At 35.9% G+C, this 16978-nt stretch overlaps 1 protein-coding gene across 1 annotated transcript in view; it reads left to right on the plus strand.

The window, feature by feature from the left end:
* The first annotated feature begins 1807 nt into the window (after nucleotides 1-1807).
* JAK2 (Janus kinase 2) overlaps nucleotides 1808-16978 on the plus strand; it is a 50758-nt gene continuing 35587 nt past the window's right edge. The window contains exons 1-3 of the mRNA XM_010217141.2: nucleotides 1808-1973; nucleotides 7718-7863; nucleotides 12001-12251. Coding sequence (XP_010215443.2) covers nucleotides 12032-12251 — 220 coding nt within the window. The 5' untranslated portion in view covers nucleotides 1808-1973; nucleotides 7718-7863; nucleotides 12001-12031. The remainder of the gene's footprint in view (nucleotides 1974-7717; nucleotides 7864-12000; nucleotides 12252-16978) is intronic.

Consider the following 16978-nt stretch of genomic DNA (forward strand, 5'->3'; position numbering starts at 1 on the left):
TCAAATACTTCTATGGCACTGTCACATGAAGGTTGTAGCTTGAGTGTCACTTGTTTTTCATGGGGGGTGGGGAGGGAAAGTTAATTAATTTGTGTTCGCTTGTAACCAGCCCCTGATTCTGACAGGATTTATAAGTATAATGTAATTCATTCATAGTTTCATCCACTTTAGCACTATTGAATCTGTATAGGACCAAGTTGGGAGGGGATGTGTACTTATTGTTTGTTTATTTTAAATGACAGGCTTTTAGGCTTTTTGCTAAATAGATTGCTTAGTACAGTAAACTGTAGTCTTGACTAGGGTTTCAGCAACTATTGCAATACCAGAAGAAGCTAAATAAAATTGCAAAAATTTGTATGTATATTGTGTCATATGTAATCATCTTTTCTATAAACAGAATTTATTCACATTCCAATTTACTGTAACTGATATGTCATTGTAAAGAATTCACTTAATTTCCTTTATAAGACTTGAAACTTTAAGCACCTTTCCACAGTAATAAAAGCATTTTGAGGTGTGAATTCACACACAGAATTTTCATCAAGTCTGCCCTATTGATATGTAATTTCCAAACAGAAGCAATTAAAAGAAGTTCAAAAAGCACAGTAGACTGAGAATGTGGCACAAAGGAGACCCTGGAATCTTGCTACTGGCTGTTCTGTAGAGATTGCTGATTCACTCTGACTTATAGGTTATCTTGTTTATGTTCTGACAGCTGTTTTTTTTTTCTCCTTCCTGAAAAGGGCTAATTTGGTGCATCACATGCTTTCAGATTCTTTTCAGATATTGTGATAACTGGGATAGAAGAAATAAGGCAATAGCTTCTTTCGTCTAAAAGTTGTCACCTTTTTCATGACTTTGTCTCAGGATTCACTGTCAGGTGACAAAAATGGGAAAAGGAAAAACTTAAGAGAAGATACAATAGTGGGAACAACTGGAGTGAATTTATAATAAAGAAAACAGCTTTCCTTTCTTCTGTCTAAGCAGAAAAGACTATAGGCTTGATATTCTCCATGATACTTTTACCTGTGTTGCTGGTAAAGTGTACAGTCTGTAAAATAATACTTTTGGCCTCAAAAAAGATTTAGAAGTTTGATAGAGAATAGTAATCTCTGTCATATAGATGGCACTCCAGAGAAAGATGGAACTCCAAAGAGGTATGGCACAGTTTTCTGCAACTATTTTTCTCTATATGTAGGGTGACCCGTTTGGAGTCTGGCTGACTTTTTTTAAACTATGATATTTTTTAATGTAATTTCATTTTTGGAGCTCCTAGATTCTAAATGTGTTGGAAGTGAATAAACAACAAAAGAAAAATAGGTGACAACCCAAGGAGCAAGAAGAAAAAAAGCCCTTACACCATGTTTTAACGGTTTTCCATCTTTCCTCTTTTGTTTGTTTTCTTCCATTTACCTGCAGATAGGTATATCTGCAAGAGGATGGCAATATTATTACCCTTCTCATAATGCTCTGTTCCTAGTTCTCATGAAGAAATTTCTAGCCCTTAACCCATGTGAATTTCTGCATACTATGTAAACACATACAACAGTTACTTTAGAGGCAGTAGTTTCACTAACCTCTAAGGAGGGAAGTGGCCAGACTGGGGAAGTGAGATAAGAAGGCAAGAAAAAAAGAGATGATAAAACTCAGAACAAAAGTACACAGGGGTTTAACTTTTTAAAATCTAGGTTTGGGAGAGGCCTACTGAACACCTGCGTGGCTGTTTTCTTGAAGGAGGGGTTTGATGTGAGGAAATGCTGCATCTTCTGTGAAGGAAGAAAAAGGGCGGGTTTTTTTGTTGTTATTTTTTTCTGCCATGATGTAACTCTGCCTGATGTAACTGTTGTATTGTTGTTTGCACAGAAGATACTTTTTTGTAGATGTGGATCTCCAGAGCAATTCAGTAATTGGAGAGGGAAAAGAACATTGTTGAAAGTGTGACGCTGTTCAGAAGTGCCAAACTACTGCAAATGGTGGGTCTTGGCTGTTCTGTTTCTTCTTAAACTGGTAAGAGACAGACATTTAGCTGACAGCTGCCCGTCTGCCACAGAGCATTCACAGGTCCTCAGAGGTTGGGAGAGGAATAGCAATTTTGAAGTCTTCTCCACTGCGATACCTTGAGTGTCCTCTTGTCCCCACTGCTCGGGTTTTTCAAATCATGACATGAAACATATATGATTTCTGAGAACCTAGTAGAGACTTCTTGATAGCATTGGCTAAACTAGCATTTGCTTTTTAAATATTGATGCTATTCTTTGGCAACTCAGCACTGTAGTAACTACTCTTAGTTCATGTTTTGAAAATTTCTTCAGTTATGAGAGTGAGATTTGTGTTTTAGAAAAGGAAAGCTTACTTTCTTCAGAAATATATTTTAGTACCACCTTCCCCCTCTGTGGTGTGATTAGAAGCAGGAATCTTGCAGTGTGTAAAATACCCAAGCAACTTGAGAGTACTTGCTGCTGCCATTACTCCTTTTGCTTTACTTTGCGCTTTCGATATTGATTTTAACCTATGAATGTAGCTATAAGTGTCATGCGTATCCTTTAGAGAAGGTTGAAGGGTTTTTAACTAAAGCATGTTTCCAACAGAAATGACTTTTCATAGAAGACTTTTTTCTGTTCTAGAGATGAATCAGAATATTGTTTTCACTTCAAAATGTGATTTTTTTTTCTTTTTACTGTTTTTCATTGCTTCCTAATTTCTTGGTAACTCTTGGAAAGCTTTTATTACTACTTCGTTCAGTGCAGGACAGAAGTTCCTGCTGTTTTGTAATTAGCAGCTACTAGACAGAATGTGGTTAATAGGAAGCAAAGTATTTTAGCTTTGACTTGGATGGTTGGTTGGATTTAATCTTACAGATTACAGACTCAATGTACACAAAAGCATCAGCAATTTCTTTTTTTATGTATTTTTGAAAGAATCCAAAGAATCAAATTGAGACCCCGTGCTCTATTTAACCCTTATTTCATGATCAGAGCTCCTTAGCAGAATTTCACATTTGGTATAGTTCATGCAACAGGAGAGGTAGTATGATAAGCCTGTGAAAGTGTCACTTAGCTTTTTTGGCTGCTAGCTAAAAAATTTTTTTAAAAAGTTTTTTTGTTGTTTTCTGTTTGTTTGTTTACAATATTCTAGAGGTCTTTTTCCTCTACTTCAGTTGCAGCCAAGAATATGCAGAGTGGCTTGCTCACTTCTATCTTAAATTTGCTACTGTCATCTTTTATTGTGTTGTTTAAAAGGATATGAGAGATTTGTGTAAGAGAATCATGGGAAATTGAAGACATTTTTCACATACTTCCTGCAAAAGGTCTCTCTGACCTGTTGTAGCTACTGCTCCCATGTCCTCTGTCTACAGCTGTGTAACTAATGGGGGCCCTGTATGGACTCAGATCGTGCTGTCTGGGGAGACAAACTCAGCCAAAACAATTGGGAAATTGCTTGGAAATTTTCTGATGAAATCCTGTCTTGTTGAAACTTATCAGCATGGTGAAACTGAAATGTTTTGCAGATACAGACCAACATTTGGCAAAATTCTGATGGAACCTCGGCAGAGCTGTTCCTGTCGGCAGGTTTCTGATTTGATTGCTTTTCTGGCAATTCACCAACGCGGCAGCATTCTGTGACGACCAGGCTTTTAGGATCTGTCGTACATTCTGCTTTCAGACAGCCCCCGTAGGTTGCGTTCTTTCTGGGATAAGCTACAGTAAGGGCTTCATTCTCTTACGAAGAACCTGGAAATAAGAAGTACGGGATTTCTGATTGTAATAACTGCCTCTCTACTGTTATTCTGTTCATATAACTGGACCTGGCTGGAATCATGACTGTTTCCTTGTGTAAAAGTTCATGGACACTTGCTGAATTGCTGATATAGACACTGGTTTGCCAAGTAAAAACTGTAAGCAAATGTTATCCTCTCTTGTCCTATTTTTTTTTTTTTAGCACATGTTTTGTTACTGATATGTTTAGAGATTTATCATCTTTTTTTCTGTATCTGCAGAATACACCATGTGTGCATTCACATCTTGATATACTAAATATCCTTCTGTGGTATTAATGTACAGCTGACTAAACCGCTAAACTAAATGATTAAATTCATTTAGCCTCATATAAATTTCAGTATTTGTTTTTAATGTGAGTAGTCATTTCTTCTGTGTCCATTACTTGACTTTGAAGCAGGAAAAGTTAAGTTTTAACTCGCTCAAAAAGCAAAATGTATTGGAAAAGATTACCATAACTGAAGACATATCCTTTCTACATTTTATGAAAATGTCTTTAAATATGTTTTACGGCAGGACTTTATATTTCTGTTTTTAAAGGCAGAACAAATGTTGCCTAAGAAAGAAGAGACACATTTTCTTAGTGCAGAAGATAGAATTCAAGAATAGATTAACTGCATTTATAAATGTAACATTTGTTATCTAAGCAATGAAAATGGTTCTTAGGTTTTCCAGATTGCTTGAGTACTTTTAAAGGTATTGTAGTGCACTGTGAGTTTGATAGACTTACTAAAAGAAATGTTTTCTGGTAAATTTACGGTGTAAAGATATGTACCTTTTGCTGTGAATTTTTTGTGCACGTGAAATGTGAACTGATGATGAATAGTATGTTCAGATTGAGCAAATGTTTTTAAGAATACCTTTTTTTTTTCTTGAGAGAGCAGTTCACTTAACATGCTGTTACTTTAAAGATACTGCTTTTGTAAAGTAGTAAAGATATGCATTTGTCTCCTTGTATTTAAACCTTTGTGCCTAAGAAAAGAATCAAGCTACATACATAAAGCAAACATGTGAGGAATACTGCATATCGTATGTACAATAAGTTATAATGTTAAAAACAATAAATGTTTTTAAGTGTTTAAAGTTTTCATAGCATAATAGGACATGCTGGATGTGCATCATAACAAAGTTTAATTGTTCTTTTGTAGTCTGCATATTCAAAATTTACCCTGGAGATATTCTGAATATAAAGTATAAAAGAACAAACTAAACAATGCAATCAGAAGTGGGAAATTGACTGACTTATTCTAATCTTACTGAAGATTTTTTTTTAAAAAAAAGTTTTTGTGGTTTTGTGAGAAGACCCGTAACATTAGTAAGTGCTAATGGGAGAATATCAGTAGGTTCTAAATAATGTGAAATATGTTAAGAAGTTTTGTGAGACATTTCTAGCATCTTACTTATGTACTTACCTACATAAGGTGTGTGAAGGCTTTAATGTGAAAGTTCTTTTCCCCTTTTAAGGTAGGGTATGTGTATAAGCAGATGGAAATTGTATACATTTTTGTAATTTTCAGGTTTATACAAGGTAATAAATATTCAGGACCTGACAATGACAGGTAGATGGTCTATATATCCACTTCCTTGTGAATAGAAAGAGCTTACTTAATCTTACTCATCATTTACTTATAAATTGAAAATAAAAGATACTCAGTGACATAGAACTACTAGTTGTATTCATAGGAAATATAAAAGGCTACTGAGAAGAGACTGTGTTCAGGTTGTTTCAGGTTCAGTCTTTTGCTCAGCATAACAAATTTCATTTTGTGTTCTTCACAAATTATGGCAATTGGATAGATGATGTAGGAATTCATAACAACTGGGTTTAATTAGACTCTTAGGTTTGTTTCAGAATTGGGCATTTAAATCCTTGCATTTGCCAGAAATACCAGCTGACTTGATCTGAGCAAATAGAAGGAAAGTGTATGGAGAAACAAGATTGTTAACAAAGTGCTGCCCTGCCAGATTGCAATGAGCAGGAATATAGGTGGGAATCTGATGAATTCTGCTTCTAATAAAGCAAGTTGTGTCAGGTAAAATTAAGTTAGCCTGAATGTGTGCAGTCTGGGTATTTTTATAAGGTTTTGTTGCTAAGCCTATTTTTAATAAGAAGGTCTGTAGATTTATACAGAAAAGGTGCTTCAGTTTTCATTTTAAGATGTTATGATAGCCACAATAATTCAGTTTTTCCTTGTGGAATTTCTTTGCATTTTATCCCATCCTATGACCTGTTCTCCCATAAGCAAATGATCATTTTCCTATTTGGCATATGAAGTATGATAGGCAGAATATTAGGTTGCTTTATGCAACTGTTGCATTTGAAATGCAAGCTGCAATGCCAATGGGCTTATCATCATTCAGAGTGTTGCAACATTCAAAATGTTGCTTCATTCCGCTGGGCTTTGCTACCCAGAGAGTGGAAGGGAGTTATGTTCTTAGTTCAAATTGGTTTGTTCCTTCTGTTTATTGGCAGCTGTCTTGTATAGCTAATGATGGTCTTGTGCAATTGATGTGGTGTTTGTGGAAAAGGTACACAATTTGCTGCCACCGGGTGAATCTTCACATGCGTCTGCTCAAAGTCAAAATTCTCAGGGAGTTGTGAATGCAGGGCAACTGTGAATGAGATGAAGGAAAGGATTCAGTAGGGGATGGGTTGGCACATTTACCTAGAAATAATTTAGAATACCCAGCATTACCCTCATCCTGGAACCTGCAGGAATTGGCAATGGTTTTGTGCTTCCCTTGGAGCTGGTGCTGTCAAACCAGTGTGCTTGGGTTGGGCAGTGATGGACTGCTCTGCACCAAGCAGTTTTCCTTCAGATTTTAAGATCTCCAGGTCTGGAAAACTCACGTGGATTTTAGTGGACTTCGGATAAGATCTTTTTTGGCTGACTAAGTAGCAATCAAAGGGGTTTCCCTGGAGATGTGTACAAAATGCACAGCTATCCAAACCAGGCAAAACTGGTCATCACTAAAGCCAATATTGCAAAGAGAAAAACACTAATCATTTTTAAAACAGTTTGTTTTCCACAGAGAGAAGCTGAATTTACTGCTTATTGAAATGGATTCTTTTTTCTTGGGATATTGATGAAAGACTCAGTAGGCAGATTTTGTTGAAGAATAGTTGTATTGTTTTGTGTTCTCTCCTGTCCAGGAAAATTTCTGTCTGGGGAGTCATGAATTGAAAATTTGCATTGTATTCCCATTAAGAATTCTGCCCCTTTAGAACTTAAATACATTTTGTTTCCTCTAGTCAGTTTTAAAATTCACTTTTGCCTCTTATGAATCTCTTCTCTGTGTCTGGAGAGTCACAACATGGAACCATTTCCTGTTTTTACTGATTTATAAAGCTGTTACTCTGCTTAAACGCTTTCTTTCAAATGGTATTCCTTCCAACTGTAGACATGCAAAAAGGCAAGGGTAGATGTGTCTTTTGTGCTGCATAGTACTTCAGCTGCACTGGAAGGATTAACTGCTGTCAATTTTCAATTAGAATTTTCTTTGTCATTTCTGCGTCCTTCCTGTAATGCCAACAGTTTTCTTAAACTAATTCCATATTTACAGATCCAGGGTATCACACAGTTCATATGGTAAAAGATATTTATTACTTAAAAAAAAAAAAAAAAAGCAAACCATGGGAAGTGCAAGAGAATAGGGAATTAAACTTTAGATCAGGTGTCCATTTCATATACCAGAGCACTCTGAGGAGCACTCTTTTCTAGAACCAAAGAGAGGGGGTTTAAAAAACAGTAGAAGTTATTGGCAAAGAAGACACTAGAAGTTAGGCAAAGGGAATAGGCGGGGTTTGCATCATCTGCAGCTAAACATAGATTTTAATGAATATTCAATATAGTAGCACAGTATTAGATAATGGTCCAGTATGTATTGTTCACAGCCATGGGCTTTTTCTGTTTTTTAATGTTAGTGCATTTTTATTGCAGATACATTATGTTTCACCTGCATGCCTGTTTTGTGTGGCCTCTAGTGGATACCAGCAGCAAGTGGGTGACTTGTGATGTGCATGTTTAAAAGACTTCATCTCTTGGGCACCTCCTGTTTCATGCAGAATTTTCTCAGAAGATTAAAGGTAATCAGCAACCATGGAACATATTTGAAGTGAGAGAATGTTCTCGTTTTTGAACCTCCAAAGATATATTACTGAAGTGGTGTGGCTTATGATCTTAGCTTTGGAGCTTTTCCTACAACTGCCCAAATCAAAAGGCATAGACTGAATGGGAAAAAAAAAAAAAAAAAACTTGGGGGTGAATTTTTCAAGGGAAGAATTTAGGTTTAATGAGACTGGTGAAATCCTTTATCCAAATTGTCTATAAGGAGAAAAAAAATGCAATTCTAGATGAAGTTGTGAATACTGTATTTTACTAAATTATTGTGGGGGGGCAGTCATATCTCTTCTGGATGTTAATGGGATTTACTGCATCAATAGCCTGTGATTTTCAGGCTAGGTAACTAATTTCTTCCTGGCAGGAGTAAAAACAACTATATGAATCAATGCAATCCAGTATGGAAAACTAAACAGGCCCTCAGCTAGCTGTGTCTGAGTTACAGAAACAGGGAACTGCAGGTGAACATGTGAAATTGTGGATTCTGGTGACAGTTACAGTTAGAGCAATGTGAAGAATGATTAATCTGATGCTCTAATTTCTCAGGCTTGGAAATTATTTGAATTAGGAACATACAAATTATTCTGTTGGATCAGGTCACTATTTCTCTGTCCCAGAATCAGGCCTTGTATTTTAGCAATTTGAATCTCTAAATCATCAACACTTTATATATCTTCCAAAAATTACGTTATACATTCTTGTCGTGTGTAAGAATCCACAAGTCATTTTTATCTTTTACTAGATTTTGATTCTATTTCAGACATCCACTTGGGCTTGTGTGGGCTTGGTACATTGTTGCTGTTTGACAAAACACCTCTGTGGTCCTACCAAAAACTTACCTAGGAGAGTTCTATTCTAAGTATATTCAATCTATTATGCCAGCTATAGAAATACTTTATTAAAGGAATTCATATTTGTGTAAGAATCAGTCTGTTATGCATACTCTATAAGCTGATACTTAAATTATGTACTGTTAACAGTCTGGTTAGTGTCTCCAAGTTCAGAAATACTTAAATATAACTTAGGATTCTGACCATTGCAGGGAGAAAAAAGAAAAAAAAAAAAGAGCAAGTTGTTTCTTGACGTGCAAATTTCTGGGCTGAGGCAACACCTTCATGGAACAAAGAGGGGGGAAAAATAAGAGTGCCTTGCTGGTTCCCTGTCTCTTAAGAAACACAAGTGAAAGCAATTCAGTTCATATGAAAGTTCTTTCACACTGCTTTCCTGTGAATAGGACCAATGTATAGCACATTATTATGGCTCATGTATAGTTCTTTTGACTTTAGTAGCAGAGCTGGTTCATGTGTATGTATAAGATCATTGCCTATGAGGTGTTGTTTTCTTTTTCTCCATTTTGCCCCCCCCTTTCTCCATTTGCCCCCCCTTTCTCCATTTTCCTCCCCCCCTTTTCTCCCTCTTTTCCCCCCCCCCCCCCTTTTCTCCCTCTTTTTCCTCCCCCCCCTTTTCTCCCTCTTTTTCCTCCCCCCCTTTTCTCCCTCTTTTTCCTCCCCCCCCTTTTCTCCCTCTTTTTCCTCCCCCCCCTTTTCTCCCTCTTTTTCCTCCCCCCCCTTTTCTCCCTCTTTTTCCTCCCCCCCCTTTTCTCCCTCTTTTTCCTCCCCCCCTTTTCTCCCTCTTTTTCCTCCCCCCCTTTTCTCCCTCTTTTTCCTCCCCCCCTTTTCTCCCTCTTTTTTCTCTTTTGTTTTGTGAAGAGATTGATTCAGGGAGATTTTATTCCTTGCTTTCACCAGTCATTTTCATCTGCACTTTGGCATAAAAAAACAGTGTTGAAACTTTCCCTTGTTTTGTTTGTTCTCTATTCCCCTATTCACAAAGAAACAATGCTGCCTTTTTTTGAATTGACAAGTGTATTTGTAGAGATACCAAATCTGGGAAAGAGAGATAGAAACAAGCATATTGTTTTCAGGTCTGTTAAGTTCATTTGAAATTGGCCAAATTTCCAGGTCATTGTATAAAACTGGGAGCATGATAGTAGTATTTCCATTTTACATCTCATAAAAACATCATACCTCAAAAAATGATCAAAATGGAAGGATATGACAATTAAAAGTGGCAGAAGTAAAGATTTATTTTCAGTAGAGGATTATTATTGTAGTATTTTAGAAAGTTGCTGTGCTAATTAGTGGAAAAACAATGTGGAGATTAAAAGTATGATGTTTTGCACAAGCAAGTGGTCAAATATTACTGCCTTGTACCTTGTTGACAAGGAGGCAGTAAAATAACTTTTAAATGTGGTGATGTTTCCAGGGACATGATAATTATTTTCTTCTAAGAAAGATGGCTCAAAGAAGGTCTATTCTCCATACCACCTTTTTATTTATTTATTTATTTATTTTAACTGAACATTTACTTGCTACTAGTGGGCTGCCTTTGCAGTTAAAGCAAAACCTTTATGTTTTTTAACTTTATGTAAGCGATCTTTACGCTTTGAGGTATTTGGCTCCAGGACAGAGACACTAGGGACCCATATGCTTTGTGGATCAGGTAGAAGTAGGCTCTCATGCTGTGTCTTCTAGCACATTGAAATGCAGATTTAATTTTCTGTGATATAGAGGCTTTTGAGTTGCTTCAATTTAAGAATTAAAATTCTACTTTTCTTGTGATAATGGTGACTTTTTCATAATTACCATCAAAATATTGTAATTTTCTCCTCTCCTATGTGTAACTGAATACTTTTATCTATAGCATAGCTCATTAAACTAATGATTTCCTCCTTTAAGGTACTTAGTCATTTTTTGTTGACTTAACTGTTGTGATCTAATTCTGCAGTGCATTTTTAGCTCCCATGAATATGTAATCATACACTCATTTTGAACAGAAGATTAAAAAATCGTGCTCCGAACAGCTTTTATGATAAAACAATAGAATTCAATATCAACAAAATAAATTATAAATTGCACTTTAAGCATGTAGCACCCATCTACCGATTTGAAACAACAGGTTATTACATATACTTAAGGTAACATTTGTAAATCTAATCTTTGACTGTCAGCTTGTTTGTCACTCTTCAGACTATTATTGGCTATAGCTAATATGGAAATTTGAATTCCAGGTGGTATCTATTTAGTATATGAATTTAATGAAAGCAAGCCTTAGGTTGTGATCAAAGCTTTCACCATAACCATGGATTATACTGAAGTGGCGGAGTCCCCGTCCCTGGCGGTGTTCAGGAAACCTGTAGGTGAGGTGCTTAGGGACATGGTTTAGCAGGCTGCGTGGGCATGGGCTCACAGTTGGACTCGGTCTTGAAGATCTTTTCCAACCATCACGATTCTATGCTAGAGACATAGCAGAGCAAAAATTGGCCTTTGGAGTATGCTGTCAGTCTCATTTTCTTTTCTTTCTTTCTTTTCTTTCTTTCTTTTTTTTAAATTATAAAACATACTAATGCTTCCATATAAAGTTTTCATCTCCCTTTGATAGTGAGGTATAAGGATTTTTACATTGAGTTACTAGGAAATATATTTACGTGATTAAACTGAGAGGAAAGGGGGACTTTTTTTTTCAATCTGCCATAAACCGGAAGACTAGTCTGCTCTACTTACTCATTTTGAACCTTGCCTCAGTTTACATGTTTTATTTTAGCTAATGTTAGCTGCCTAACATTAAAACACGAGAGAAAGGTCCTGTTCCTACCTTTTTTTTCCCACTTTATCAGTGCCAGTTTGTGACACAGGTTTTTGTCTTGTGCATTCTCAGGACGATCTTTGTCTTAAACTAATATTATAATAAGTTGCACTGGTATTATTAAGAGAATATTTGGCCATCGGATTTAACTTGCATGGGTTTCAGCTAGTCAGGTGGGCCCACACTGCATACAGATCAGTGATAAATAAAAATAAATAATAAAAAGTAATAAACCTGCAGTTGAACTACTTTGATGTTTATGCTTTTTATACATTTCAGACAGGACTGTTTAGTAAGTCAAAATGAAACTCACTTTCATTAAACCTTGAGCTGTTCTCTAATCTAGTCAGTACGTGTTCATGTTTTTAATGCATCAGAACTGTACTTTTGTTAGATAAGAGTATTACAAGCAAAATCGAATACAGGTAGTCAAGGAGTACTCCTTATGTTTCTTTTAGGCAAATGCTCTGAACAGATCCTAAACCAACAATGGCCTGTCTTACAATGACCAACATGGAAGGCACGGCAACTTCTCCAGTCCACCAAAACGGTGACATCCTTGGGAATGCCGGTGCACCCAAGCAGACAGAACCATTGCTTCAAGTGCACCTTTATCATTCCCCTGGGAAGACAGGAGAAGATTATCTGCAATTTCCAGCTGGAGAATATGTTGCAGAAGAAATTTGTGCCATTGCTTGTAAAGCCTGTGGTAAGTGTATACATAGTTTGCTTAGTGAGTTTATTGCAACACACTTTATAATAACAGTAGCATTTTGATTGAAAATCTAGTTTCTCCAGTCTTCTTCTGTCAGAACTGGTCACAGAGCACTAGGCTACAAACCTCACAGAATACATCTCAAAGATTTTCTGAGACTGAGGTGTCTGCCCTATTTTTCAAGTAATTAAGGATATACAGTGCTTTATATGGAAGCTTTCTTTTTGCTCATTTGATGATTAAGTTACTGCTGGAGCTGGAAAATATTAAAATTTTACTATGCTGTAAGTCTGCAAAAACACTGGTCCTGTCAATTATGTATCATCTACTTGTATAATTTATTATTAGTGGTTGAATAACATTGTAGATGGAAACCATTCTGTTAAATTTAATAGGACTGATGGTGTGTGGGGTTGTTTCTTTTCCTAGTCACCCAGGAAATAAAGTGAGTAAATAGACGAGGGTAGGCAGTTAAAGAAAGGTTTCCTTTTTACATCTAAGAAAGCTTTTGAATTGTTACATTTGCCCAGGAACTGCAACCTATAGTTGCAGAAGAAAAGAAATCAGAAGTGCATTTTGTGCTCATGATTTTCTTGTATAGCAGACATATGTCGAATTCATCATTCAGGAATTTTGGAAGAAAAATAAATTAATCCTAGTACATTATGGGTATTAAAGTGACTGGGTCTCTTATTTTGGGGTGTCAGTGATGCTGTGTTAGACTTATTTTTCTGACTTCCCACATGCCTCTTTTCAGGTGCAAATGAAGTTAAAAGAAATGTTTATCATTCAAAATGCTGCTTTTCTAGTTAGTCACAAATGTAAAGCTGATGATTCTGATTGACATTAATATTTTGTTGCATTTAAGCATCTTGTCCTTTTGTGTTTGTTTGCTATTTCATTGTGATCAATTGTTTCAGTTGCATTTTCATGCCAGTAAATTTAATGCTAGTTTTAAGGCTTTAAAGATCTTTCAGGGGCTCTAGCAGTTTTTCTGTGCTGTGTATTGTGTATTAACCAAAGTTGTATACTCTGAGTTGGTATTTTGTATGAGTATGGGCTAGTTACACAAAATATCTTCTGGATTATGTCCTGTTGTCCTTGGAATTCTTTAAGAGTGGTAGAGTCTGACTAACACAAGTAACAAGACATCTGTTTTCTTTTTTTTTTTTTTTTCTCCCCCCCTGTAATGAAAGTACTTTTCAGTTAGTTAAAGCTCACCTTCCAGAGAAGCTTCTGATCTAGTTTCCATTCATTAGGAGTAATAAATTCCTTGAATGTTTAATTAGCCAGGATTTGTAAAATGTATCTGCAGTGATTTTGATCTTAATTCTGTATCTCCTATGAAAATATATTATTATATTAAGCCTTTATTAATATAGAACCAAAGCAGAGAAACACTTTTGAAGATGGTTTGTGTCTGGTAGCTACTATGGCAGCATTATACAACAACATATTCCCCAGAGGATTTGTAGCCTCGTTTCCTTCTGATTTGGTGGACAAAGCTGAGATGTCTGGAAGTCATTGTTTCCTTTCTTAAGACCTCTTAGTGCTGAAATCACAAGGTACTACATTTTTATGACTTTCTGTTTTCCTAGAAGATTTTGAACTTGTAAGGCAGAGCACGTAGCTCTACAAAGCCAACACTCAGACAATGTTTATGTTGGCAAAATTCTCCTTTTAGGAATTTGCTATGAATCAGAGTATCTCGTAAAGAGGAGAGTGATTTGGGTAGCAGGGATATCCAAAATCAGACGTACTTGGAAGCTTTCCATGAGCTTCCTCTGTTATTCAAGGAATTGTTCGTCCCTTGCTAAAAATATTATTTGTGTTGAGGTATGAGGTGTGTGCTATTTGTGGCAAGTAGTGTTGGATTTAAATATCGTTAGTCCTACAGACAACCTTGTTGCATACCTTTTACATGTTTCCAAAAACTGAAGTGTTTCCAGTCTGTGCTCTGTTGGCTTTAGAACTGTTGTATATGACATGTATTAGTTATATAAATATCAGCCTGTATAAATTCTGAACTACATGCCATTTTGAGGCTAAATTATTCCTCACTTTATGTAAAGCAACTTTCCATATTTGTGAAGGAGATAGAAAAATTGATATCCCATTTCATGTTCAGTTTCTTCATAAAAATCTGAACAACCTATGGGAAGTTCTGTATACATTGTAACTTGAAATACTATAATACTGTAATAAATGAAGTGTCTTGAAATTAAGTTTTATGTGAATATTCATTCTCAGGGACTTTGCTGGCAACAAATTGCAGTGCAATAATTTATAAAGAATAACACTAGGAACAAAAGAAGTTTTTGATCTCACCCTGAGAGAGAATTATATTGGAAGGTCTAACTGTGATAATATGACAGGTGATGAACTGTTTTAGAGGCTACAGAATCACTATAATAGGTTTTTGAAATTTAGTGTCTGATGTTTGTTTTCCAGACACAGATCATAATTTTAAACCTTCTTTTAAAAGATTTTACAACAGAAAATAATTCTCTTGTAACTTACAAGCTAACTACATATTAATTTATTCCTTTAGCTGAATTATATGAGTGAAAAAATAATGCATCACATGCATGTATGTGATCTAGACTAAGTGAATAATGAATTAAGGTCAACTAAATGAAGAGATATTACACTGGGCAAGTGGGTTTATAAATCCCAGCTACATACTTAAGTAGCTACAGTTTTAAGCAAAGCATTGTTTTCCTTTTAGCCAAATACATTTGTGTCATGTTTCTTAAAAATGTTAATAATAAATGAGTAGTGAAACATGCAGGGCTAGTGACTTTGGAAAAGAAATGATTCAATAGTGCCTGGAAAAAATGTTTTAGTAAAATTAGGCAAGCAACACAGTAGTCTTGGATTCTTGCCTGTCTTGTGGTTTTTCTTCCAGGGATGTGGACTATCAACTCCAGTGGGATAGATCTGTTTTTATTTGTTTATCTATTTTTTGAGTGTGCCATGTTCTAATTAGTTTTTCCCTTTTTTTATGATTGGATTGATGTCTTAACTTTTTAATGAAGCTATAAACCCAGGAGACAATTACTTTGATGGTCACAATTGCATTGCTGGATTCCTGATAATAAGCATTTACCAAAAGACCTAAGAGTTATTAGATTTGTGATTTTTATGTTGATATCTTCAAACTATACCAGGAACCTTCTAATTCTCACCTACCTGATCTTCAAGTAAATTGGAAGGTTCATAGTCCTTTCCATGGAATATTCCGTTGCCTCCTAAGAAGCCTAAAGATGGTAGGAAATTTTAATTGAATCAGAGTCAGTGCTTCCAAGCAATGTGACAAAATGCTCTTAGTCTCTACAGTCATTTAAAGATTTTCTAGCATGCTGCTGCTATGTAGTGTAATGTGATGCTTGTAATGTAATACAACCCTCATAGGGTAACAGCTTGCTTTTTTTTTAATGATTCAGAGGACATTATTTGTTAATAGCTGGAGAATTTTAACCAGGTTAAAACCATAACATTAAATTCCCTGCGTTGACATGACTGTAGAGGCAAAGAAGGAAGGCGAGAGCCTTATGCTTAAACCTAGGCCAGGGTTGTTACCGATGCTGTCTGCCTGTTGCAGAAAGGCTTCCTTGACTCATTCTTTTTCAAACATGGTGGGAAATAGATTAGTCAGAACCTCAGTGGGTGTTTGTCAATACCTACCTGGTGGGTGACTCCTGTTTTGTCAACAGAGGAGACGCTTTGATTAACTGCTTGGAAACATTTTGTTGACAGGGTGATGCTGAATGTGACAACAGTTTTGTAAGCTTTCAAATCTCATGAAAGATGAGGGTGAGATAGGATTTGAATGCAAGAAAAGCTGAACAGTTTCACATCTGGTATATGCAAGACTTGCAAAGCTTAAGGCAGTCTACCTGGCGGAAGTGTGAAAGAACAGATTAATGTTTCTATTCTATTTTGAAAATAATGATTAATCGCATGAAACTAATTGTTTCAATCTGTACAATCATACAGCAATCTGTACATCATGATTGCTGTATGATTATGTATAAAAATGCCTCAACTGACATCTTCGTAAGACAGTGTATTTGCACTGCTATCTGAGCATGACTTCCACATTTTTTGTAGTCTCTTTCTTTTCCATAACACATCATATGGATGAAAAGATGCTTTATTCCACCAAAGTTTGTATATTATTAAACTGTATTTCACTTCCTTTTTATCTGTCCTTGTTATAAATGAGTAAGCATGACTTGTGCATGTGTGTGGAGCTCTAAGGGACAATGAAGGAAGGAATGAATTACACTGCATTTCCTTCCTAGGCTTGAGATAGAAGTTTGTTGAATAAACTTCTGTGTTATTGCTTTTCATGATGTTAGTTGATGTTGTGGGAATAAATTGAGGCCCTTTTATCTGTCTAGACTTATCTGGTAAATAAAATACTTGCCAAGGGACAGTAATGTTTCCGCCTTTGCCACAGCCCAGAAAATCCTTCTAATACCCCCTGCTGCAGACACGAAGTGGAGAGAGAATAGTTCTCCTTTATGATGTCTTTCTAAGTCACTGTCTCCTCCCTCTACTATTTTTTCATTGTATGATTTTTATTGTTTGTTTTATGCTGTGTAGAAATCCTAAGGAGTTTTTTAATTCCTGTTGTGAAAATCATCTCTGACTTTTTTGCTTGCATTTAGATATATTTTTGCTGTTCGCACGTCTAGGTGGCCGTAAGGTTTTTT

This window comes from Tinamus guttatus, unplaced genomic scaffold (genome assembly GCF_059628265.1).
Source record: "Tinamus guttatus ecotype Peru unplaced genomic scaffold, ASM5962826v1 Tinamus_guttatus_pri_ptg000110l, whole genome shotgun sequence".
Lineage (NCBI taxonomy): Eukaryota > Metazoa > Chordata > Aves > Tinamiformes > Tinamidae > Tinamus > Tinamus guttatus.